Genomic DNA, 23533 nt, shown 5'->3' on the forward strand with positions numbered 1-23533 from the left:
TTTTATGGCGCGGCGGCGCTATGCAAATTGTTGGTTGTAAAACGCAGACACAGTGCACGCTATCTTAAACAGGGTCATTGGTTACAGACTGAATGGAGAGAGTCTCAGAATGACAGGGAAACTCATGCGGGATGTTTGTGGGATGGGAAACCTTTAACTGAAAACTTGAGGGAAGGACAGCAAACTCAGCATTCTTCTTATTCAATCCAGCTTCTCGGTTAGCAGTGGCTTCTGGATCTTGTTAAACTAATTTGTACTGACACCAATTCATCTTAATTGCTTAAAGCTTGAGAGACCACCACGACGAACAGCTGGCAATATTGAGCGATGCAATGGGTTGGAAACCCATTATCAAAGTTTGATGCCACTGAGTATGTGCAACAAACGATGTTACTTATTTCAAGTTTTCTTTCTCCCAATGGCATTTTCTTATCACACAAAATCCCCTTTTAACCAGTAACAGTATGTAGATAATCCCAGACGAGCTCCTCACGGCCCACGCCGAATGCGACATCATTTCACCACCTTTAATGGCAGGCCAGCATAAACCAGGTCAGGGGCCTCTGATCCTCGTTCGAGCCAGGGTGAGTAACGACCACAAGCCTGGCGCAGCTCACTACGTGTCGAGCCTGGCCTAGCAGCGACCTTCATGGCTCACGCTGCTGACCATTATGCAATGGAGAAGCTTGGTTGCGCGAGTGTAACCTGATAATCTGTAAATTTATCGCCGCATTGATAGTGACGCGCAAAATTTGCATTTGTACATTATGATGTCGCAATGTCAAAATGCCATGGTAAGCAGCGAGATGCTTTCTCATTTTGCAGAGAGGGCGTCATTCGACGTGTTTTTCTATTGGGACTTATCCCGAGCTGCTGACTCGTCACGCAGACGACCAAAAATGAACCACTGGCATGTAGATCTCAATCCTCCCTGTGTTCATTGTTCACATTTCCAGCTATTGCACAGTGGAGATTACGTCTTAACGCGGAGGCCAATAACCCGACACAAACAAGGTTTATTGGGCTCTTGGCGCTGTGATATCATCGCGAAAACCGCAGCTGTGACGTCACATATGGCAGCCGGTCAGCTGTCGCCCCCGCGAGTTAGCGCCGCTCGCCACGGGCAGACACAGTCACTTTCTCCGGCGGCCCGGGCCGGCCAAGCCGAACCCGCGGACTGAAGCCACGGGTTAGATAGAGCCGCGGGCTAGACCCGTGGGTTTGAACCGTGGGTTTGACGCGTGGGTTAGATCCGTGGGTTTGACGCGTGGGTTAGATCCGCAGGTTTGGCCCGTAGGTCTGACCACTGAGTTTCGCCCGTGGGTCTGACCCATGGGTTTGACCCGTGGGTTTGACCTGCGTTCCGAACACGGGACGCCACTGGGCTGACCTCTGCAGAGCGCCCGGTCAATGCCTTGCAATACGAGAGCGAGCACACACCGTGAGAGACGGGTGCCGCAATGTGATCTGGAGCAAGGCACGCGGGTGTCTGCCGTATGATACAATACAGCACACCTGACTGGCTCGGCCGTCTACGTCGAGACCCGCCCGGTGGGGGAGCCCTGCAGCGCCTGGCCATTGGCGCGTGCGGCAGTGACGCTCAGAATGGTGGCCACATGCCAGCATCCGGCTTTGCTTTCTATCGCGTGGGCTTTGAGAAGTCACGTTTCGTTCCGGGGTGACTCAATCCCGTTCCACTGGTTGCTCGTACTAGGGGCCACCGGAGCGGCTCCTGCCAGCTCCGATGCTGGTAATCCGGCTCGCGTGGTTCAAAGTTCAGAGCGCAGTTTGCAAAGACTGTTTTGTGCAGGTAACGATAAGTTCGGAATTTAGCTCACAAGAGCGGAAGCAATCTCTCACAGTATCTGAACCGCCACAGCACATTGGCAGCTCTAACACCTTCCCCCCGCTCAATAGCGCTGACAGGGGACGGATGAACAGGGTTCATATTCATGGGACGAACGAACAGGGGCCTCTGATTATGGGGCCTCCTTCCCCTCCCCACGTCTGTCGCCTCTCACTCACTCCGCTCCTCCCTCCAGGAGTGTCGCGATGCAGCCGCGCAGCGTTGGCCTGCTGGCCGCCCTGCTGTTGCTAGGCAACGGCGGAGCGTCGGCCGAGTGGGTGTGGGGTCGCACCAGCAAGGCGGTGAAGACGGCGCCAGCGCAGCCGACCGAGCCGGCCGCTGCGCCAGTGGAGGAGGTGACCGCCGACGAAGAGGGGTTCGTGGCCTTCACGGAGCCGCCTGACACTCTGCCCCAGGCCAAGGTGGTCAGGGCACCTCCGGAGACTTCGTGGCCGGTGAGTAACAGCAGGTAGCGGGTTCAGGTGACTTGTACCGACGTCGACGGCGTTAAATTCTGAACACATGAAATATCTTCATACTTATTTGGAGGTGAGGTTTCGTAATTTTTATAGCCCCTCACTCCCTCTCCCCAACTCATTCTGTGGAACGACATCCGAGCAAGTAAATCTGTCCTGTTTCTGTGTTGGGCAGAAGTGGGAGACCCATACGCAAGGCTTAGATGGAGCGAAGGGGCAAAGGCTCCGTGATATTTAGACGTGAACCTTCTTCCATGATGGTCTGAGGAATCACTAGTAAATACTCTCAGGTTTTGAGTCTGTCGAATCTATTTGACAATTTGAGTCTGTTGAATGTTATGCCTTTGACCCTGCCGTGTGGTCATGGATGTTAATCCCACTCGCCCCTGGAACGACGAATTTGGCTGCATCCACTATCCGCCTCGGGTCGCCAACAGAGTCCGCGCTAGACTCCTCACGCGGGGGCAAGGCGATCGATTCGGAGACCTACGACGAGATCTACAACGACCCGGAGGTACAGGCGGCGCTAGAGGCCGGCAACGACACGCAGGCGCGCTCCTTCATCAGGAACAAGCTGTGCTTCCTCGGCCTGGTGGACGTGAGTGACCGGTGCCACCCGTCGGCGATCCTCGTAGCCTGGGGGAGGGAGTGAGCTCCGCTAGCCAGGTATCGGAAGTGACGTATGCCGATCACGGGGAGAGGGCCGTTATTGTGGAAGATGACGTGCTCTGAAACTGCGCGAAATAGGCTGAAAACCTCACTACATATATGCCATACGCGACTGACTGATGTCCGAGTAGCCTCCACCCCGACGTCACGTTTGAAGCTGTTTTAGTAGCGTGACGCCTCGCACGATTTAGCGATGCATAAATACACTACCGCAACGACCCAAGAAGCCATTCACGGTGTATTCGTGGCATGTCGTGTCAATCTGATGTCAGACGAGCGACAACTACTCCACATGAGGCCGGCCTGTGACGTGCTCACTGTGCGCGGCTGATCACCGCCTCTGGTGTTTCCACAGTGTGATGACGACCCGCCGCCGCCGCGGTACCCGCCTCCTGCGCCGCCGGGTAACGTGCTGCTCGTGCAGCCGGTGCGCCTGGCGGCTCACGGCCCGCCGGTGCAGGCGGTGCCGCTCGGCTCGGCGCCGGTCGGCCCGGCGCCTCTCGGGCCGCTCCGCCCCCCGCCCGTCCACGGCGGCGGCTACCCGGCCGCCGTCAACTCGCACTACTCGCCGCCGAAGCCGTCGTACGGGCCGCCGCAGAGCAGCTACGGCGCGCCGAAGCCGGCGTACCACCCGCCGCCGAAGGGCGGCTACGGCCCGCCCAAGGGCGCGTACCCGGCGCCGATCAACAGTCACTACACGCCGCCGAAGGCGCACCACGACATCCACCGGGACGGGCCGGTCCGGCACGGCGGCCACGACAGCCACGACAGCCACAACAAGCCACGACGACCACGTTACGCACATCCACCACGGCGACCACGACAGCCACGGCAAGGACAGCCATGTGACGGTGAGTCACGCGCCGATCCAGCCGGCGCCCAGTGCAGGAGCATCACCACACGCACCACCACACGCACATCGAGCCCGGCCGGCCGGGCAAGGCCATCGACGTCAGCCTGCCCGTCTATCCCCCCACCTACACGCCGCTGCTGGCCGGCGTCAACCGCGGCCCCGAGCTGGGCATCGCCTCCATCAACAGCGGCGCGTTCGTCAACTCCAACCTCGGCCCGGGGGTCACGAAGATCGCCAACCGGCCGGTGTCGGGCGGCCTCGGTGGCGGCGCTGGCCTCACCAACCCCACGCTCGCCGGCGGCTTCGGCGGCGGCGGCGCGGCCAGCCTCGGCAGGCCCGCCAGCGGACTCGGCTCGCTCTACTACCGCGAGAACTGCGTGTGCGTGCCGCGCTACGCGTGCGACGCCGTAGACGTGGTGTCGGCGCGCGCTGGCCGCGGCACTGTCGACCTTAGCGTCATCAGTCCGCGCGCCAACTTCCGCAACGGCAGCGCACTGGCGCGCGTCGCCAAGAGTCTCGACGGCGACGAGATCCTGGCCCAGGTGCGTCACAGGGCGGGCTGGCCACGCCAGGTCGCGTAGACAGGGACATAGAGTCACATAGGAAGGCAGGCTCAGTGGCGTGGGGTGGGGGAGGGTCACGCGGGCCAGAGAGGCAGCTCGCGGCAGCTCGGTTACGATGGGGGGGAAGGGATCTGGAGATGGAGGGTCGCTGGGGGGGGGGGGATGGCGCCGGTCAGGGGGGTGTCGTCATGATGAGCTGTCTTGGCCCGAGAAGGATGAGACGAGGATGTGGTGGCTCATGGACTGCCATGCGGTGACATTGCTGACAGATGCTCGTAAGGAGTCACTGGGAGACATTGATCGTGTCCCCCTCGTCTGTTCTCATCCATGTGCCACACCACACCTTTGTTCACCATCAGCAAATTCTCAACCGGGACGAGACTAGCGGGTAATGTGGGAGAAAACTGATCACACCTTTATGATCGGCACAACAAAACAAACAGCAAAGAAAGACTCAAACAGATAATCCTACCAAAGCTGTCCTGAAACGCGACAAAAACATGACGCATGCGACCAGCTGTCCAGAACTGGTTCGCTTTCCAGTGTCTACGCTGCCAGGCGCGGACCCGGTACGCCTGTGCGCCTTCAGTCGGTGACGGCGGGTCCCGCCCACACGTCCACCCTGCGCTGATCTCCCCCCTCCCCCCCCCCCCACCGCAGGTCAAGGCCGTCATCTCGGAGGAGAAGCAGGACGTGTCTGCAGCGGCCTCGGGGTCGGAGACGGTGTCTCGCACGAGACGTGCGACGCTGACGAAGCCACAGGAGACCGAGGCCCGCCAACTGAGCCGTCTTAGCTCGCAGCCGACGCCCGAGGTGCCCGAGGGTAGACAGCTTGTTACCGACGCACAGGGGGTGAGTACGGCGCCTGCGTCAGGCAGGGGCTCCACGCGAAGGCTGGAGATCGCGCCTCGGTGCTGGTGTCTTGCGCACGTTCAACCCGTCTGACAGGTGGCCTGCTGCAGACGGCCAGGGGATGGTGTCGTTGCGGGAGGGGCAGTGCGACACTTGGTGTGGGGCGAAAGTCCATCGTTGAGTCGCGAAGCTATACCGTGAGGCTGGGGTGCTGGAGCGGTTTGTCAAAACTGTCTGTAGAAAACTAGCATCCGTGTAGACACTTCCGCACAGATTGACAATGCGCGCTTGACTGTCGATGGTCCAGTCAAGGAGCGGCACTAATGGTATATCCCAATCCATATCGATATTAGGGAGCGAGTTTCACTGGAACCGGAGAAGGGTCGCTCTACTGAGCTTGGTGAGAGCGCTGTCCAGTTCTCGGCTCTCAAACCAGATCGCACTGGTTATTTCCCCGTCATTGTTCGTGTGGCAGAGAGAGCGTTGACCGACGTCTCCAGTAAGTGTGTGAGAAGGAACGATTTCGAATTATCTTGCTATTCTTGCTAGTTCACTCATTCTGCTAAGGCTTTGGCTCAGGGCTGCATTTTGAACGTCAAATTTATAGCCTGTTTTACTAGCTTAAAGGCGGCGGCGCGAAACATTTCATAGGGTGGTGGCCATCCGACGGCAGTTTTACATTTATGGCATGATAAAAACCACGTTATCTTGTGCGCTCTGAGTCAACCAGCTTGGTTGAGTAACACGTGATGTGCAGACGTACTGGCCCCACCCTCAATGAGTCCCGTCGGGGTGCGCCTGTCCGGTGGGCTGCGCTTCCCGTCAACCGCTCCTCGTGCCATGGCACGGGTCTTTCGAGAGGTCGGCGCGGACCGGTCGCGGCCTCGGAGGAGTAGTGTTCGTCAGCAGGCGTTGCCCAACCAGGAAGCCGTCCAGGCCACGCTCCGAGCTGGCCGGCGGACCCGACCTATACAGCCCGGAGCAGCGCCAGAGCTCAATAACTGTGCGGGAGCAACGCCGCTGCTCGGCAGTCGCTTATCACGAGCGGTGCCGACACTAGCGCCATCCGACGGCGCCCGGCGAAAACGGCCGGCACGAGTGAAAGTGGTCGCGGCGGCCGGTCTGCCGCGACGCTATGGTCAAACAGGTCAATGCAATGCAGCTGGGGGCGCCGTCGAGCCCGGCACGCGAGCGCGGGCGGTCGAGAAATCGAGACTCAGAGCGGCCTGTTGTGTGGGCGCTGACTGCGATAGCACGCGATACAAGCGTCAGATGAAAGCTGGTTCTCGGGAAAAGCACATGGCAGCAATCAGGACGGGTCGCGGAGGCCATGAACCAGATTTGGTGTCAGGCAGATAACGTTGATGTGTGGCGATTAAAACCAGAAGCGGAATCTTCACAAAATTCTCTGAAAACACGAAAAGAGTCCTTTGAATCCCTGTTTGAGGCGTGGGAGCAAAACACGGATAGACAAGCCGTCTGGAATGTCGATGAAAGCGGCTCAATGAAACAGCGGCGGACGCGTAGAACCCATCAAGCAATGGCGGACACGCGTAGCCGATCCACCCCATGGCTCCACTAGGCTCTGTCCGTGCCGTACGCTTGAGTTCTACAGTAGAGGGATACGATGGCCGGCAGTTGCGTCCGTCGAACTCCCGGCGTTTGCCGAACGGACATTCCAAATTTGGGGATATATAAGCGCAATTTGGGGATATGTGTGCAGCGTACAGCATGTCCATCGTGCAGCTTGACATACGCGTGTGTTTTTTCCTGAGCTCGTGGCGCCCCTACGAAATGATCCGCAACTCGAGCAACGCAGAATATGCGCGCACTCGGATTACTTCGGAACTTTGAGACTCTTCTGGACTTATGCGGGACTCCGTACTTATTCGTTACGACTTTGCCAAGCTGCAGTTGTTGCATCGCGACATAGCACACCAGGCATGAGTGAATAGTTCGACGAACTTAGAGCCACCAAAACACAGACACTTACCACGTACAGGCACGTGACCCCATCTGTTCACATGCGAAAGCCCCTTATGATGGCGACGAGTGGGTCGTCCTCTCGTTTCGCAGGGGACGATGGGCGACATCCCGTTGCTGTCATGGCGCCAGTCTTTTTTACTTTGTAAGTCGCTGCTATCGATAGCCCCCTGGTGACAACGGGATGACAATCGACGGTTGCCCAGCGTTCAGCAATCTTCCCAAGCTCCATGTGTGTGATCTCGACCCGCTCTCTAATCCCGCAACCAATATCATGACTCAGACACATTCCACATGCGCATGGCTTATGTCTATAGCATTACCGAAACATGGCACCCAACAGGGATGACATGGCCCTCAAAACTTGCAAGTCGTGCATGGAGGCGGGGTAACATTGCACAAACTACGGTCAATTAAAATTTCGATTGCTCCTCCCGTCAGATTTAAAATTACGGCCCCCGCTTTGAGTCCTATGATCGCTACGTCTCCCATGACTCAGCCCCACCCTTTTAGCAGCTTACCCCTTCCGTTCCCGACGCTCGTGACCCCCAACTCGCGTGACCCTCCCAACTCCCACGTTGCCGCCAAACTGAGCATTCATCTTGCCTCCCCTGGACTGTTGGCGTGCCGGTGACCCGGTGCTGCGATTAGCGTCGGCGGTCGGCCGGCGCGCTTGCTTCCGCCGGAGCTGCACCACTGTCGCAACAGCGCCGCAAAAACCGTCCAGCCCGCGCGCGCGCCGGCCGGCTCCGACCCTGTCCGGCGCCGGCCGGCTCCGGCTTTGTCCGGCACCGGGAGGCCGCGGCTTTGTCCGCGGCTGCCCACGGTGCGGCGTTGTTGCTCAATCGAGCCTTACGACAGAGGAGCGGCGGGAGGATTGTGTCTCGGCCGGGGGTCGCCTGCGCCCCCCTCTCTTATATCGGTCACGGTGGGGAAGCCCGGGGGCGATGCGGTCGGGACGGCGGGGTGCGTGGTCCTGCTGGAGGATTATCGGCCGCTCCTTGCGGCATTGCCTCGGCGCGCGGAGATGGCCGTCGGCCGTGACGACAGACGCGTTCCAGGGCGACCTCGTCACCGGCGTTCATCGGCGCTCGTGCGATCCACACGGCTTTGTGGTTCGGTTGACGGTCCTTGATCCGACGTCATAGCTGTAATCTTGAAGTGGGCTCGTCTGGGGTCAGTGACTTTAATGACATGAGTTGAAAAAGATGACCGATCAAACCGATTCCGTGGGCTACAGGCGACACGTCATCCTCGGAAGCGGCGAAATGGTAGGGGAGCCTTGTTTTGAAAGGAATCTGTTAATGATTTCCAGAAAGTACTATGAAAAATAAGGGATGCCATTCCAACTGCAAAGCTCCCTTGATAGGCTTTGCTAGATCCAGTGATAGGTCTCGGTACAGACGTGCAGATACAGACGATAGGTCTCGGGATTTTTCGTTCCGCAAGCCACACCAACTATGTGACATGACATCAGTCCTCGCCTCATTTGGGCGATAACACTGTGACCTCAGCGGTGACCTGTGACTCAGCGGTGACCTGTGACCTCAGCGGTGACCTGTGACCTGTGACATGGCATCAGTCCTCGCCTCATTTGGGCGATAACACTGTGACCTCAGCGGTGACCTGTGACCTGTGACATGACATCAGTCCTCGCCTCATTTGGGCGATAACACTGTGACCTCAGCGGTGACCTGTGACACAGCGGTGACCTGTGACTCAGCGGTGACCTGTGACCTGTGACATGACATCAGTCCTCGCCTCATTTGGGCGATAACACTGTGACCTCAGCGGTCTCACTGCACGCGAAAGCAGCTGCAAGCCGTCGAGTCTCCGACCCTCGACTTCGAGTGCGAGCATTTGCTTATATGTTAACCCTTGGAATTCGCCAATCAATACCCAACATTGCAATATTTTGTGCATTGGGTCTTATGTTAGCTTTATCGGTACATCACGCAACTACCGGCATGCCACGCACCCACACTTTGTATCGCATCTGCGAGTGCCAATGTCGCTTAGTCCCTAATGAATGTGAAAATTATTGGAAAACACTGATAGCCACGGTCGGTTCGTCAATAAAGCAACAGTTGTGGTCACGGCCAATGAACCCCACAAAGCTGCTTTCACCTCATGCGTTGGTTACATCCAAAAGGTGGAAAAAGTGCTCAGGATCAGTCGGCATGTCAGCTTTGGAACTGAGCTCATCTGGACCGTGAACGTTACGCCGATGCAACGCGAGCAGTGCTAACCGCTAAATTTTCGTCCGGAGGTAGCCTGAGATCACAATGATCAGCAACTCTCCCCCCTCACTGACGTCACGCTCCCATTTGGCAGCGCCAGTTGGGCTACCAGCCGAACCATCGCGGCTGCTTCCATACGGACGTCTGCTGCCGGAACCCGATCCCCATCGGCTCGCAGGGCAGGCAGCAGCCGGGCAGCTGCGGCGTCGGTCGTACGGACGCCGTCAACGGACGCATCAAGAACTATGACGTCAGGGAGGGAGAGACCGTGTTCGGTGAGTGGCTGACGGCAGCTCCGTGACGTCAGGGAAGGCGTGAGTGGTTCGTGGGGCGGTGACGTCAGAAAGCTGGATAGGACACATCGCTGTACTTCGGACGGCATGGGTTGTCTTGAAATAATAAGGCGTTTCGGCAACATCTAGTTCTACCATCAATCCCTATGATGGCACTATGCCGCGAGTTTTACGTTCCTGAAAACCCTCTTACACCACCACAGATTTACAGGTAGATACTTATGTCTGCCTAGAAAAGCCATTCGTACAGTCGAACCGCATTCCACTTAGGATGACTGCTTAAGACTGCAAAAGGTCAGGCAAACAACGCATCGCGCATACGACAACGCATTCGAAGACATGAAAATATCGCGCTTTACATCCAGGCTAGCTCAAGCTGCGTCAACTAACCCGAGGTTGTCGGCTATCGCCACGTCTTGCCGCCGCCAGGCTGCAGCCCTGACCTGACTTACTCTAGCCTGCTCTGTCCCACAGGTGAATTCCCGTGGCACGTGGCCATCCTGAAGAAGGAGGGCGCCGACAACGTGTACGTGTGTGCCGGCTCCCTGATCGGCACCGAGTACATCCTGACGGCCGCCCACTGCGTCAAGAGGTACGCCCCTGGCAGCACGGCGCCAACTCAGTGCCGCGAGGCCGTACCGTCAGGTCATCGCCGTGGCTTGACATGTGTACCTTGCATCCGGCGACGCTGCACCACGGATCCCATCACACCATCACATCATAATTAAGGCGAGGCGCGCCGTGTCGGCACCGCCCCACTGGGTACACCCGCGGGCGTTGGCACGTGTCGGCACCGCCCCACTGGGTACACCCGCGGGCGTTGGTACGTGTCGGCACCGCCCCACTGGGTACACCCGCGGGCGTTGGCACGTGTCGGCATCGCCCCACTGGGTGCACCCGCGGGCGTTGGCACGTGTCGGCACTGCCATTGGGTACGGCCGAGAGCGTTGGCACGTGTCGGTACCGCCATTGGGTAGGCCACGGGCGTTGGCAGTTGTCGGCACCGCCATTGGGTACACCCGCGGTCGTTAACATGTGTCGACATTGCCATTCTCTCAGTCTCTGGAGAACAGCAGCCAGACTGGTGCATGGTTGAAGTATCCTGATCTCAATCTCCGGCCCATGGGAAAGTTGCGGAAGCCGGTTTTGCACTGACAAGTACATTCACCGATGGCACGACATCTCCACCCACCACCTCTGCCCAATATCCAGCGCCTGAAACCCAACAATACTGTCTCGCAGAACAGCACACACATGGGTGAACTCGTGAGCAGCACACGTGTAACTACCCCCCCCCCCCCCCCATCCCCTGTTTCGCCCGGTGCGTAGCCTCCCCACTTCCCTCCCCTGCTTTGCCGGCGTGAAGCCTCACCACGTCCCTCCCCAGCCTCTGTAGGAGTGTCGTGCTTTCGACATGCACCAGTGCGGCCCGCCGCCGCCACCGGCTGCTTTCACTCCCAAACGGGCGTCTGGTGGGGGCGGTTGGGGATATGGAGCCCGGCGTGCTCCCCACACGGCCGGTTAACAGGTGGCATCGCCCCAGACACGGCTGTTAACGGGCGGCATAGCCCCAGACACGGCGGTGTTAACGGGCGGCATCACCCCAGACACAGCGGTAGTAACGTGGCCTAGCCGCGCCAAGCATAGCCCAGTGTGCGCCCACCACGACCGTGTTAACGGCCGTGACCGGGTGTATGAATACACTCTGTCACGGCTGTTAACACCGCGTCAGGCTTACAGCCGAGCGCACGCCGGCGCTGCTACCCCTGGCGAGCAGCACGGGCCCTCAGGAACGCCCTGAGTACCAGCCGGCTGAAATCGCTCGCGTATCGACGCTGCTACCCCTGGGGAGCAACACCGGCCCTCAGAAACGCTGAGTACGAGCCGGCTGAGCCCGCTCGCGTATCGGCGCTGCTACCCCTGGGGAGCAGCACCGGCCCTCAGGTACGCTCTGAGTACGAGCCGACTGAACTCGCTCGCGTATCGGCGCTGCTACCCCTGGGGGCAGCACCGGCCCTCAGGTACACTCTGAGTACGAGCCGGCTGAAATCGCTCGCCTATCGGCGCTGCCACATCTCCGGAAGAAAGTTCGTAACACTACGAGGACAAAAGAGGAAACGTTTCTGGTATATCGCATGCAAAGCACAGCCCTTGATAGTCATTTGCAGGCTGAATACGTTCTGGAGCACACAGTTCGTCCCACTGCAGAACTCCAATAACTCTCAACTGAAGTAGGGTGTGGGGAGCGGGTTTGTACGATCGGCAGGAGGGATCTGTGAGAGCGCTCGATGCTCTGGGTCTAGTCAAGACAATCACCCGTGATATGGGCTATATAACAGCAGAGAGGATGCTCCAAAACATACCCCAAAAAGCATGAAGACATACAAAATGCAAGGCGCGTGTATAACAAGGACGACACGGCTCGTCCCAGATGCAACTAATGTGAGGAACAGCCCAGTACATGGCCCGCATTATCCACTGACCGGCAAGAGGCTTCGGTGAGCCCAGATCGACGTACCTCGCTGATAAGTTCAGTCCTTTTCAATTACGACCCCGCTGCATGGTTCTTTTATCAGTCCGGTTCTTTTCAGTTACGATCCGTACGCGCTGCGCATTCGCCTGGGTGAATGGGACGTCAACCACGAGACCGAGTTCTATCCGCACGTAGAGAAGGACGTGTCGGGCATCTACATCCACCCGGAGTTCTACGGCGGCAACCTGCACAACGACATCGCCATCCTGAAGCTGGCCAGCCCCGTCGACACCGTGTACAAGTGAGTGGCGGGAGGGCGGCAGTCGGAAGCCGCCAGCTTGTCGAATCAGCCAAAGCCTGGGGAGTCACGCCCAGTTTGGCACAGCCACCGAAAGGGAAACGGGCGGCTTGCGACACGCGGAAGGACGCGGCACGAGCGTGAATGCGTGCTTCTAGTCAATAGTCTAGCGCTGACGACACCGTTTCCTTCCCCGAGTGATTGGATTATGACCTGGCGGACGGCGCTCTCAGGCTGACCTGACCTGACCTGACGTTGCCCCGCCGCAGTCTGCACGTGGGACCGGTGTGCATCCCGCCACAGTACGCCGACTTCACCAACCAGCGTTGCTGGACCTCCGGCTGGGGAAAGGATGCCTTTGGAGACTTCGGCAACTTCCAGAACGTGCTGAAGAAGGTGAGGCTCTTCTGCTGCTTCACGGTCCCGGCCGGGGCAACGGTCCCGTTCTCGGCGACACCGCGTAAAAGACGCTAACAAGTGTAGCAAATCATGACGGTGTTTCTGAGAAAGTGACAGCTTTGAATAAATTTTGACCCTCAAGCCATGCACCAATCCATAGTCACGCACCGACAACACCAGGCGGTAGTCAAAACCGCCAACCGCCGGTGTCAGGCAGGACCACCGCTACCGCCATCTACACACTAATGTTACGTCCCGCGGCCGCCAGGTGTCCGTCCCAGTGGTGGGCAACTACGATTGCGAACAAAAACTGAAGCGCACGCGGCTCGGCTACGACTTCCAGCTGCACAGTGGCTTCCTGTGCGCCGGCGGAGAGGAGGGCAAGGACGCCTGCAAGGTGAGCCAGCACGCCACCCGCTCGCTCGCAGCCTCGGGCCACTCCGACCCGGTAGGCCTCGGGCCGCTCCGAGCCGGTAGGCCTCGGGCCGCTCCGAGCCGGTAGGCCTCGGGTCGCTCCGACTCAGCAGGCCTCGGGCCGCTCCGACTCGGCAGGCTTCGGGTCGCTCCGACTCGGCATGCCTCGGGCCGCTCCGACTCAGCAGGCCTCGGGTTGCTCCGACTCGGCAGGCCTCGGGCCGCTCCGACTCGGTGGACCTCGGGTCGCTCCGACTCGGCAGGCCTCGGGCCGCTCCGGCGCGCCACCATGGTGCCGGCTGTGCGGCCAGCATAGCCTGCCGGAGTTCCTAACCAGAAAACTACGAGAAAATGTTACCGCACCCTCGCGGCTGTCGTGCGTCCAGATCTGGAAGATCCGATCCGTGAGAGGTCAGAGGTCAGGTTACGCTGGCGGGGTCTATTATGCTGATTGAGACCCGGACGCTGAGCCGCGTCCTGAAAACTCTGCTGGCCTGGTTTGCTGGTCTGCTGGTCTGCCCAGCCTCGGGCCCCGCTTGACCCCTGCCCTGGCGTGCTCTGACCTCTGACCCGTGACCGGCAGGGAGACGGCGGCGGACCGCTTGTGTGCGAGCAGGCCGGCTCCTACTACCTCGCCGGCATCGTGTCCTGGGGCGTCGGCTGCGGCCAGCGAGACGTGCCCGGCGTCTATGTCAAGGTGCGTACCGCGGCCGCCGCGGGCTACCGGCCTCCGCCGGACAATCTCGACGCGTCATAGCGACAGCGCAGCAGCCTGTGGCAGGCGGTTTTGGAGCTGGCCCCAAACCGGCGTAAAAGCCACGCTGATGCATGCTGCCGCTGAAGCCGCGTGATATGCAGCGTTACACACAAAGAACATGTAGCAATGTTTCATAATGTTTCAATGCCGTGTAATGTTTCACCCGTATGCTCCCAAATTTGTCCGAGGACACGGTAAGAAACGATGCCGCTTAGCCAACGTTGTTACAAAAGGAGCACCCAGAAGTACCACATCTTTACGGCGATGTCAACACTTTGACGTTTCGGATTCAAGCGCGTGCGTGATTTGCGGGGCTCTGCGAGAACTCGCCACCAAAGCCTTGCAGGCTCTGCGAGAACTCACCACCAGAACCATGCGGAGTTTTGCGAGAACTTGCCACCGCGCCGTGCCGTGCCACTTGCCATCCTTGCGGAGTTTTGCGAGAACTTGCCACCGCGCCGTGCCGCGCCACTTGCCATCCTTGCCGAGCTTTGCGAGAACTTGCCACCAGAGCTTTGCGGGGTTTTGCGAGGACTCACCATGCGAGATCGACAGATTTCCCTCGTGTTCAGCTCGGTGACCACGCTCCCTTTCCGCCAGGTGAACGAGTACCTGCCCTGGATTCAGTCCATCACTGCGTACCGGCCGTACACTGGCATCCAGGCGCGGAGTAGGAAGAGGGCGGAGGGTATCGAGGCCGAGGACTACATCGAAGTGATCAAGGAATAGATGCCGATTCGCAAAAGAGGCTGTTGTACCAAACAGAAACTCTCGCACGAAGCGTCCATCGCTCCGAAGGGCGAGAGTGAGAGGACAGTGCGACTACAGTGTGGCGACAGAGTGACTGCAGTGGGTGACAGTGTGACTACAGCGACCTGCGAATGGTCGCCGACGGCCTGGACGCAGACGTCCGGATCGCCACCGACCGATGACGTGTGGGAGATTTCATAAAGTTCGCGATCAGGCCTCTGCTCCAGGCCGGCCACGCCCCGCGACCATGTCGGACTGCGACTAAATCCACAAAGAGGCCAAACATTCCTTACGTCTTCCATAATATAAGTTGTACACCTGAAGTCTTTGTTCATGGTCTTTCCTGCTAGGTGACGTGCAAGACGAATCTGTCCGTTTCCAAGGCTCGCGTTCCGTGTTTCCCTGCGTTGGATGTCACCGACCGTCTGACGTCGCGGGGTCGCGGCCCCAGTTGACTCCATGACCTCAACATGTGCAGCGGCCGAGACGGCGGCGCGCGGCCGTCACCATTGTTGAATGTTTGCTTCGAAAGGAGCACAATGTAGTGCACATTGTAACACTATTTATTGTACGCGATTCAGCCGTGAACGCCGTGTAATAAACCTGACCCCGAGCACGGAGTGTGTCAGGCGCAGAGACACGGAACACACACTCCCGTACGGGACCACCAGGACGCTCCGGCCCCCGCTCTGGCCTAGAACCCGTCCACCACTCTCCCGGCGCCCTCCACCGCCGCAGCCGGCGGCGCACCGGGTCAGGCAGGGTCAGACGAGGTCAGACCGGGGGGGGGCGTCATACGCCGCCAGAGCGCCAGCCGAGCCGGACAGCGGGGGGGGGGGGGGGGGGTCGGAGCAGTCAGGCCGAGCGCTCCTTCTGTCGGACCGAGTGTGACGTGGCCGTGCAGAGGTGGGCGAGCAGCAGGCCGGCAGAGACGCGCGCCTCCGTGTCCAGGCTGTCCACGTCGTGCGCCCACTCCACTCGTCCCCAGACCCGCGCCTGCGGCACGGGAGACGACCGCCCGTCAGACCAGAGGCGCAAAGACGAGGGGCTACGGCACGGGAGACGGCCGCCCGTCAGACCGGAGGCGCACAGACACGGGACTGAGGCACGGGAGATGGCCGCCAGTCAGACCAGAGGCGCAAAGACACGGGACTAAGGCACGGGAGACGGCCACCCGTCAGACCAGGGGCGCAAAGACACGGGACTGAGGCACGGGAGACGGCCGCCAGTCAGACCAGGGGCGCAAAGACACGGGACTGAGGCACGGGAGACGGCCGCCAGTCAGACCAGAGGCGCACAGACACGGGACTGAGGCACGGGAGACGGCCACCCGTCAGACCAGGGGCGCAAAGACACGGGACTGAGAAACGGGAGACGGCCGCCAGTCAGACCAGAGGCGCAAAGACACGGGACTAAGGCACGGGAAACGGCCGCCCGTCAGACCAGAGGCGCAAAGACACGGGACTGAGGCACGGGAGACGGCCACCCGTCAGACCAGGGGCGCAAAGACACGGGACTGAGGCACGGGAGACGGCCACCCGTCAGACCAGGGGCGCAAAGACACGGGACTGAGGCACGGGAGACGGCCGCCAGTCAGACCAGGGGCGCAAAGACACGGGACTGAGGCACGGGAGACGGCCGCCAGTCAGACCAGGGGCGCAAAGACACGGGACTGAGGCACGGGAGACGGCCGCCAGTCAGACCAGAGGCGCAAAGACACGGGACTGAGGCACGGGAGACGGCCACCCGTCAGACCAGGGGCGCAAAGACACGGGACTGAGGCACGGGAGACGGCCGCCAGTCAGACCAGAGGCGCAAAGACACGGGACTGAGGCACGGGAGACGGCCACCCGTCAGACCAGAGGCGCAAAGACACGGGACGGCGGCATGGCACAGGGCGATAATTTGGGCTTTCGGGCGCACGCACTTCAATGGTCGTACGGCGTCCATGCAGCACGGGAGACGGGGGCCGGCCAGACCCCTGCACGCTGCACAACACCCGTCCCGCGCAGGCCACCTTTACAGCTCTCAAAAATCTTACACCCTTATCAGTTTTTAAAAGGGCGACTAGAAAGGCACCAACTACATTTCGGCTAACAGTTCAGCAAATTGGGTTTGATCATAGCACGCCGACATCACGAAACTTAAATGCGCCTATTATGGTTTATACCCTTGCGTTTGAGGAAACTGGCCAAGAGCAGATGGTTTACGGCAGCCCTGAGTCGGCGGCACGTGACCGCATGGCCGCCGGCGCTCCGTCTCCTGCGCACCTGATAGTCGGCCTCCAGCCTGGAGAGCCGTACCACCTCCTGCGGCGAGAGCTTGCGCTCCAGCGCCGCCAGAGGCAGCACCGTCGACCGGACGGCTTCGATGGCAAACAGCAGACCGGTCAGGGCCCACGTGTTGTGTGTGGAGAGATACCGCTGCGGACAGCCGGAGAAGGTCAGAGGGACAACACAGCATGACGGGTTCTGACAGCGACGCTGGTAGAAACAGATGACGACAGCAGCATAGTATGACACACTGACCACAATGCTGACCAAAACAGAAAACAGCTGACAACAGCAGCATAGCATGACACACTGACCACAATGCTGACCAAAACAGAAAACAGCGACGACAGCAGCATAGTATGACACACTGATAATGCTGACCAAAACAGAGAACAGCTGATGACAGCAGCATGGTATGACACACTGACAATGCTGACCAAAACAGAAAACAGCTGAAGACAGCACCATAGTATGACACACTGACCACAACACTGACCAAAACAGAAAACAGCTGATGACAGCGGCATATTATGACACACTGACCACAATGCTAACCAAAACAGAGAACAGCTGACGACAGCCGCATAGTATGACACACTGACCATGCTGACCAAAACAGAAAGCAGCTGATGGCAGAAGCATAGTATGACACACTGACCACAATGCTGACCAAAACAGAGAACAGCTCATGACAGCAGCATAGTATGACACACTGATAATGCCAACCAAAACAGAGAACAGATGACGACAGCAGCATAGCATGGCACACTGACCACAACGCTGACCAAAACAGAGAATAGCTGATGACAGCAGTATAGTATAACCCATAATGACCACAATGCTGACCAAAACAGAGAACAGCACGACGGCGTCACAGTTTGACACACCCCTGCTGGCGGCACAGTGTGGCGCGGTTCGGCACGATCCAACAGAATGAAAGACAACACCAGCTGGGGCGGCGCGGCGCAGCCGCCGGGCACCACAAGGCGTATAACTGCGACGCACGAGCCGTGACGCGGAGAGGCCGGACATCCAGCTTTGTTGACCTGAAGACTCGTCGCAAGAGTGACGATTGATACCAAAGGGACTACAGTGATCCTTATCCACTGCAAATGGCTCAGCATATAATTTAAGCATTTGTTGAGTTATCATATAATCTAATAATATATCAAACGGAGCAATACATTCCATAGAGTGCCACAACTGACCTTCGACGACAGCGTGATAGCTCCGGATATGAAAAGTTCGCCTGCCTTTACCAGACTCCAGCTGCACGCGTGAAACCAATCACAGGCACAACACCATGTACTGTACCCTCAGTCGATCTTCCACGACTTATTAAGCTCCATACCAAAAGCAGAAAACGCATACTTATCCAGTCTTGTCATCAGACAACACCTCGCCCAGTAACCAACGGCCTTGCGCGCCAGTCGGTCTGTCCGCACGGGACAACATCGGCGGACGCGCACAGCATCCGCAGCCACCACCCCTCTCCGACGGCGCAGCACCGCGCCCGCCACATCATCCGGGCCGCACCGACACCCTGAGAGCGTCACCACCACAACGCCGCCGCACCTCCGGGCCGCCGGCGCACCCCCACAGGTCAACACCCGCGTCACAGCTCCAGGAACGTGTCCCAGCGTCCCCCTCCCCGCCGCCGCCGTACCTGCAGCGTCTCCGCCGTCTCCGGCGGCACGGTGGAGACCAGGGAGCCGGGCTCGGACGGCTCGATAGCAACGTCGAACCGGTGACGTAGCCACTGCAGCACGGCGCCCCACTCGCGACGCTGGATCTCGGCCAGCTCTGCCGGCAGCTGCGGCGGAGTAACTTCATTGTGACATCATACGTGTGGCCCACCCACCACGCATTGACATGTGGTGGCGTGCGACGGCGAGCTGGCGCTTCTCGTGAAGTTATCATGAAGTTATCAATCGCGGTGGATGGCCAGCCTCATAGTGGCGGGAAAGTTGGGTTAAACTCTTAGATCAACGTTTAAATCAAGTTTAAATTCCGAAACGTGCTGGTAACATTGTGCTCACAACAAAAAAACATCAAATCAGGGCTTGAAAAGAGACTTCAGGCGGCAACAGTGCTAATAATTTTATGGGTTTAACGGAGCATCCAAGTTGATTCAGCGCGGCAATTTATCACGCAGATCACGACGGCAAGCAACGACACTGCCAGCGGCACGCAACCTCTGCGCGCGGCCCCAGGCGAACGCTCCATCCAACCAGCTACACCAACCGTCCCCACTAACGACGACAGCGTCCTCCCCCCTGCTTCGGGTGGCGGAGGGGGCGGCCCGGCTGACCTCGACAGGGAAGAGGACGGTGTCGGTGTCGAGGTAGCCGGCGATCTTGCGCGCCAGGTCGACGTCCGTCCTCCGGTGTGGGTTGTCCAGCACGGTGAAGCAGAGGCCCGTCTGCCGGCGGCGCGAGGGACGCGGTGAGGCAGGTCGGGGCGGTACACCGACCGCCGGCCGGCCGCCATCGACACCGACACGGCGTGCTCCCGACGCAGCCGACGGAACGACACGGCGTGCTCCGGACACAGCCAACGGAACAAAACTGCGTGCTCCCGACACAGCCGACGGAACGACACGGCGTGCTCCCGACACAACCGACGGAACAAAACTGCGTGCTCCCGACAACGCCGACGGAACGACACGGCGTGCTCCCGACACAGCCGACGGAACGACACGGCGTGCTCCCGACACAACCGACGGAACAAAACTGCGTGCTCCCGACAACGCCGACGGAACGACACGGCGTGCTCCCGACACAGCCGACGGAACGACACGGCGTGCTCCCGACACAACCGACGGAGCGACACGGTGCGCTCTGGACACAGCCGACGGAATGACACAGCGTGCTCCGGACACAGTCGACCGAGCCACGCGCACTGAGTGGTCCAGAACAAATACTGGTAACTGTCACCTCAGATGCCATAATTCTAGAGCGGCCATCCACATCGATTCGAAACGTCTGGTTAGAGTGACATCCATGTGGTTGTCCCTATTTCGGTTACAGAGGCAAGGTATTTGAGACTAACTAAAATGGCCGGCGGCCAATGTTGTCGCCCTGGAGCTCACCACGTGCATCTGACTGGTCTGGATGTGCTCGGCCACGGTCTCCCACTCGTGTGCCACGGCCAGCGCCAGAGGCCGGCTGGGCAGCTGCAGCAGGCGGCCGCCGGGCGTCTTCAGCTTGCGCTGGTCCAGGCTCACCTCGAACTGGCCGTCGGCGCCGGCCACACCCACCGACCGGTAGAACCGGCGCCGGGCGGCTGCCGGCACGCGCGCATGGTCAGACCGGGTGCTGGTGGTGGAGGACGACTGGAGCTCGTGGGACAGCGCTGGAGGTGAGGAGACTCATGGCCAGGTGAGGTGTTGGTGGTGCGGACTGACTCATGGCCAGGTGAGGTGCTGGTGGTGAGGACTGACTCACGGCCAGGTGAGGTGCTGGTGGTGAGGATTGACTCACAGCCAGGTGAGGTGTTGGTGAGGACTGACTGCAGGATGAAGATGGAGGGTGATGGTTTGGTGTTGTGACAACTGTCACTGAGTTCCATTCACTAGCAATGAACACGTGGGTTGATTGGGGGTGTTGTTAAACAGCTCCAGCCAACAACAGCGGAGGCACCAGAGACCATGGGTGAGGCACTTGACAGACCACAAATGTGGTACATAACACCATAGGCATAGCCTGGAATTCGATAAGATAAAACTGGAGATAAAAAGACAATTTATAGCCCCTGTCCAACTCATCTGGGAAACAAGTCAAACTCACATATAATATCCACATGCCACAGCTACCCACCAGGCATAAATATACCTTTTTCATTTTAAAGTCACATAACTCATATAGGCTTGCAACAATCTAGACAAGAGCCATTGGTTTCAAAATTGACCAGCTTGACATATTAGCAAGTCATACAAGCCATTATTGCCCTCATATTCTGTGTTTTTATTTTTGTGCTAACCTGTTGGGATGGTAAACTCTGCACAAACCACAAACAATATGAAGAGTTAAAAAGGTAAGGCTAGGATGCCAGAGATGCAAGTTTTCTCTGATCAATGGGCATGACATTGCTTTGCATTTTCTACAGAAGTGACATATCTTACAGCTAGTGCTACCCCATTTCCTGCTCCCTGCTTTGTTCATGAATGTTAAGAACAAAATGGGGCTGGTACAGAATAACTATCTCTGGGTGCATGTCTACTCATTATCATAAGAAGGCATACATAAACTTGTCCTACATTTACAAAATATGGCTTTTACACTAGATTTGGATGACAAACTGACCAGCATGACATTTGCCAACAACTTCAGATGACTTTATGAACATGACTTCTCTGACTGGGAACAAGTTGGGCCAGCTGAAAATCTTAAAAAATGTAAATGTTGCAAAAATGTTTAAATTCAACTGGATCTGTGACCTGTGGTAGTTCAAAAATACACTAAAATAACAAAGTAGTTAAGTAGGTATTCCAGAAACATAGAGTACTATCAGACACTTTAGGTCAATTCCATGGAAATAAAATATTGCAACACCTTGTCCAAGTGATTTTTCCATGACTGTCATCAGTAAATGATATCAACAACCATATTCATACTCAACAACACATTCAGGACGCACCGGACATCAACCTCTTCGGCACTCTCGATATATTTGGTCCGCATAAGGCTGTTCGTGCAGCAAGCACACAGCATCTTGGTATGCTCAACATTTCTCCTAAACAATTAGAACACAGATTTAACGAATTCCCATAAAAGTCCTTGGTGTAACGCCACTGCGTGCGTGAACTCCCCGGTATCCGAGCACCCTGCACGCAAAAATCCGGTCGTCCCGTATATTGAAACAAAATCAATGTTTCAGTGCACGAGGTTCCCGATACAATATCAATAAAGACAAAATTGACGCGATAAAGACATACTTCAACAAACTGTTAAAAGTTGCGTACCAAAAACATGCAAAGCTGTAAAACACATGAAATGGTTTTCATCATCGCGTCTCGGCTAAAAAAGACATCAGAACCATTAATTTGCTGGGTAATCTGGCTACGGTACCTTCAAAAATTCTGTTCAGCATGGTAAGCCACCTCTTGGAGTTGATTTGGTCAAAGAAGTCTAAAGACACTTCGAGCACCAATTTAAAATCTTCCTTGTTTGGTCTTAATTGACTCAAAGATCACGACACATCAGCCTCAAAGTTTGACACAGCTGCGTAACCTACAGCAGCCGATGCGCCCTAAAACTCCAACCTCAATTTTTGACACAAGTGAGTTCACATACAGCCCTTTCCACCTTTCCTCAGAGTTTCGTGCTTCTAGGTCGCCTAGGTGTCATGGGGCCAAATGGTGCCCCTCCCCCCCCCCCCCCCCCACCCGAGCACGCCACATTCAACTGGCCACCTCGACGCATGTTAAAATTGGCAAATTAGACAATATATCGACTCGGATAGAAGCAAATCCACCTTGACATACCAAAGAAGGTGATGAGCTTTTACCGTTTGATTAGATGATGTGGATCGTGCAAATGCTAAAAACGAGTTGATACTGGCCAGAGCACACGCTGGATGGCTTTATCTGTCCTGATGTGGATGCCTCTGCATGTCAATACCTTCGTATTTGCTTCGACTGCAGCACTGGTCGGTTCTGCAGCTGACACCCGTTACCAGGGCGTTTCGGTCATAAAAATTTCCGTAAACTAAAAATGAATGTAGACATTAATTTTCTTCTGTGAATGAATATGTACAACAGCGTATAACAGCAATCTATCTGTGTTCTTGCGGACAATATTTTGAGGAGGATGTCCGTCATCTAGCAACCGTTCTATCACTGTTCTTCTCCCACCGTGGTCCACAAAATGTCCTGGGAGTGTAGCCTGTCTTACCGCTTTCGCCATAGAATCCCCAGTTGTTTCCGCGCACTGTGCACGGCCGTCAGCGCGATTATGTCATGACACAAGGCATCTCGAGCACACTACAGATAACGTAGCACGGGCCATTCGACAATCTCCGACATAACAAAGCAAAAACAACATAGGGTCTCAGACAGGCCCTAAAACAGACCACGGGATCGCACAACAGGCCCTGACGCAGACCAAGGGATCACACAACAGGCCCTGACACAGAGCGCAGCATCACAAAACAGGCCCCGATGCAGACCTCGGGATCATTCGACAGGCCCTGACACAAACCACGGTATCACACAGCAGGCCCGGACACAAAGCACGAGATCACATAACAAGCCCTGACACGGACCACGGAATCTCACAACAGGGCCTGACACAGCCACTATGGTATCACACAGCAGGCCTTGACACGGACCACGGAATCACACAATAGGCCCTGACACAGACCACGGAATCACAAAACAGGCCCTGAAACAGGC

General features: G+C 57.6%; 2 protein-coding genes across 2 annotated transcripts; one reads left to right on the forward strand and one right to left on the reverse strand.

Moving 5' to 3' along the window:
- Window positions 1-2267: 2267 nt before the first annotated feature.
- Window positions 2268-15482, forward strand: LOC119113637 (salivary plasminogen activator alpha 1; the record flags this gene model as incomplete). The annotated part of the gene is made up of 12 exons (XM_037237923.1): window positions 2268-2301; window positions 2760-2953; window positions 3569-3735; window positions 3864-4386; window positions 5068-5259; window positions 9577-9757; window positions 10250-10367; window positions 12367-12549; window positions 12816-12942; window positions 13214-13342; window positions 13943-14056; window positions 14717-15482. Coding segments are annotated over 12 exons (2091 nt in total), but the record flags the coding sequence as incomplete, so codon positions are not given.
- Window positions 15483-15711: 229 nt separating this feature from the next.
- LOC119113756 (ATP synthase mitochondrial F1 complex assembly factor 2) lies at window positions 15712-22024 on the reverse strand. The gene is made up of 6 exons (XM_037238000.1): window positions 21778-22024; window positions 20231-20424; window positions 19451-19561; window positions 18806-18952; window positions 17137-17289; window positions 15712-15862 (listed from the first exon to the last, which is right to left on the reverse strand). Exons 1-6 carry the CDS (start codon window positions 21866-21868, stop codon window positions 15722-15724), a joined length of 837 nt encoding a protein of 278 aa, XP_037093895.1. The 5' UTR covers window positions 21869-22024; the 3' UTR covers window positions 15712-15721.
- Window positions 22025-23533: the final 1509 nt, after the last annotated feature.

Source organism: Pollicipes pollicipes, unplaced genomic scaffold, assembly GCF_011947565.3.
Source record: "Pollicipes pollicipes isolate AB1234 unplaced genomic scaffold, Ppol_2.1 Scaffold_7262;HRSCAF=8765_pilon_pilon_pilon, whole genome shotgun sequence".
Classification (NCBI taxonomy): Eukaryota; Metazoa; Arthropoda; class Thecostraca; order Pollicipedomorpha; family Pollicipedidae; genus Pollicipes; species Pollicipes pollicipes.

Excerpts from the sequence above, each read along its gene's own strand:
- LOC119113756 (XM_037238000.1), bottom strand. The coding sequence starts at position 21,868 with ATGTTGAGCATACCAAGATGCTGTGTGCTTGCTGCACGAACAGCCTTA. Across the intron at positions 20,425-21,777 it reads GCCGAAGAGGTTGATGTCCG|CCGCCCGGCGCCGGTTCTAC; the intron begins GTGCGTCCTGAA and ends GCGTGCCGGCAG. Across the intron at positions 17,290-18,805 it reads AGACGGCGGAGACGCTGCAG|CGGTATCTCTCCACACACAA; the intron begins GTACGGCGGCGG and ends GGCTGTCCGCAG.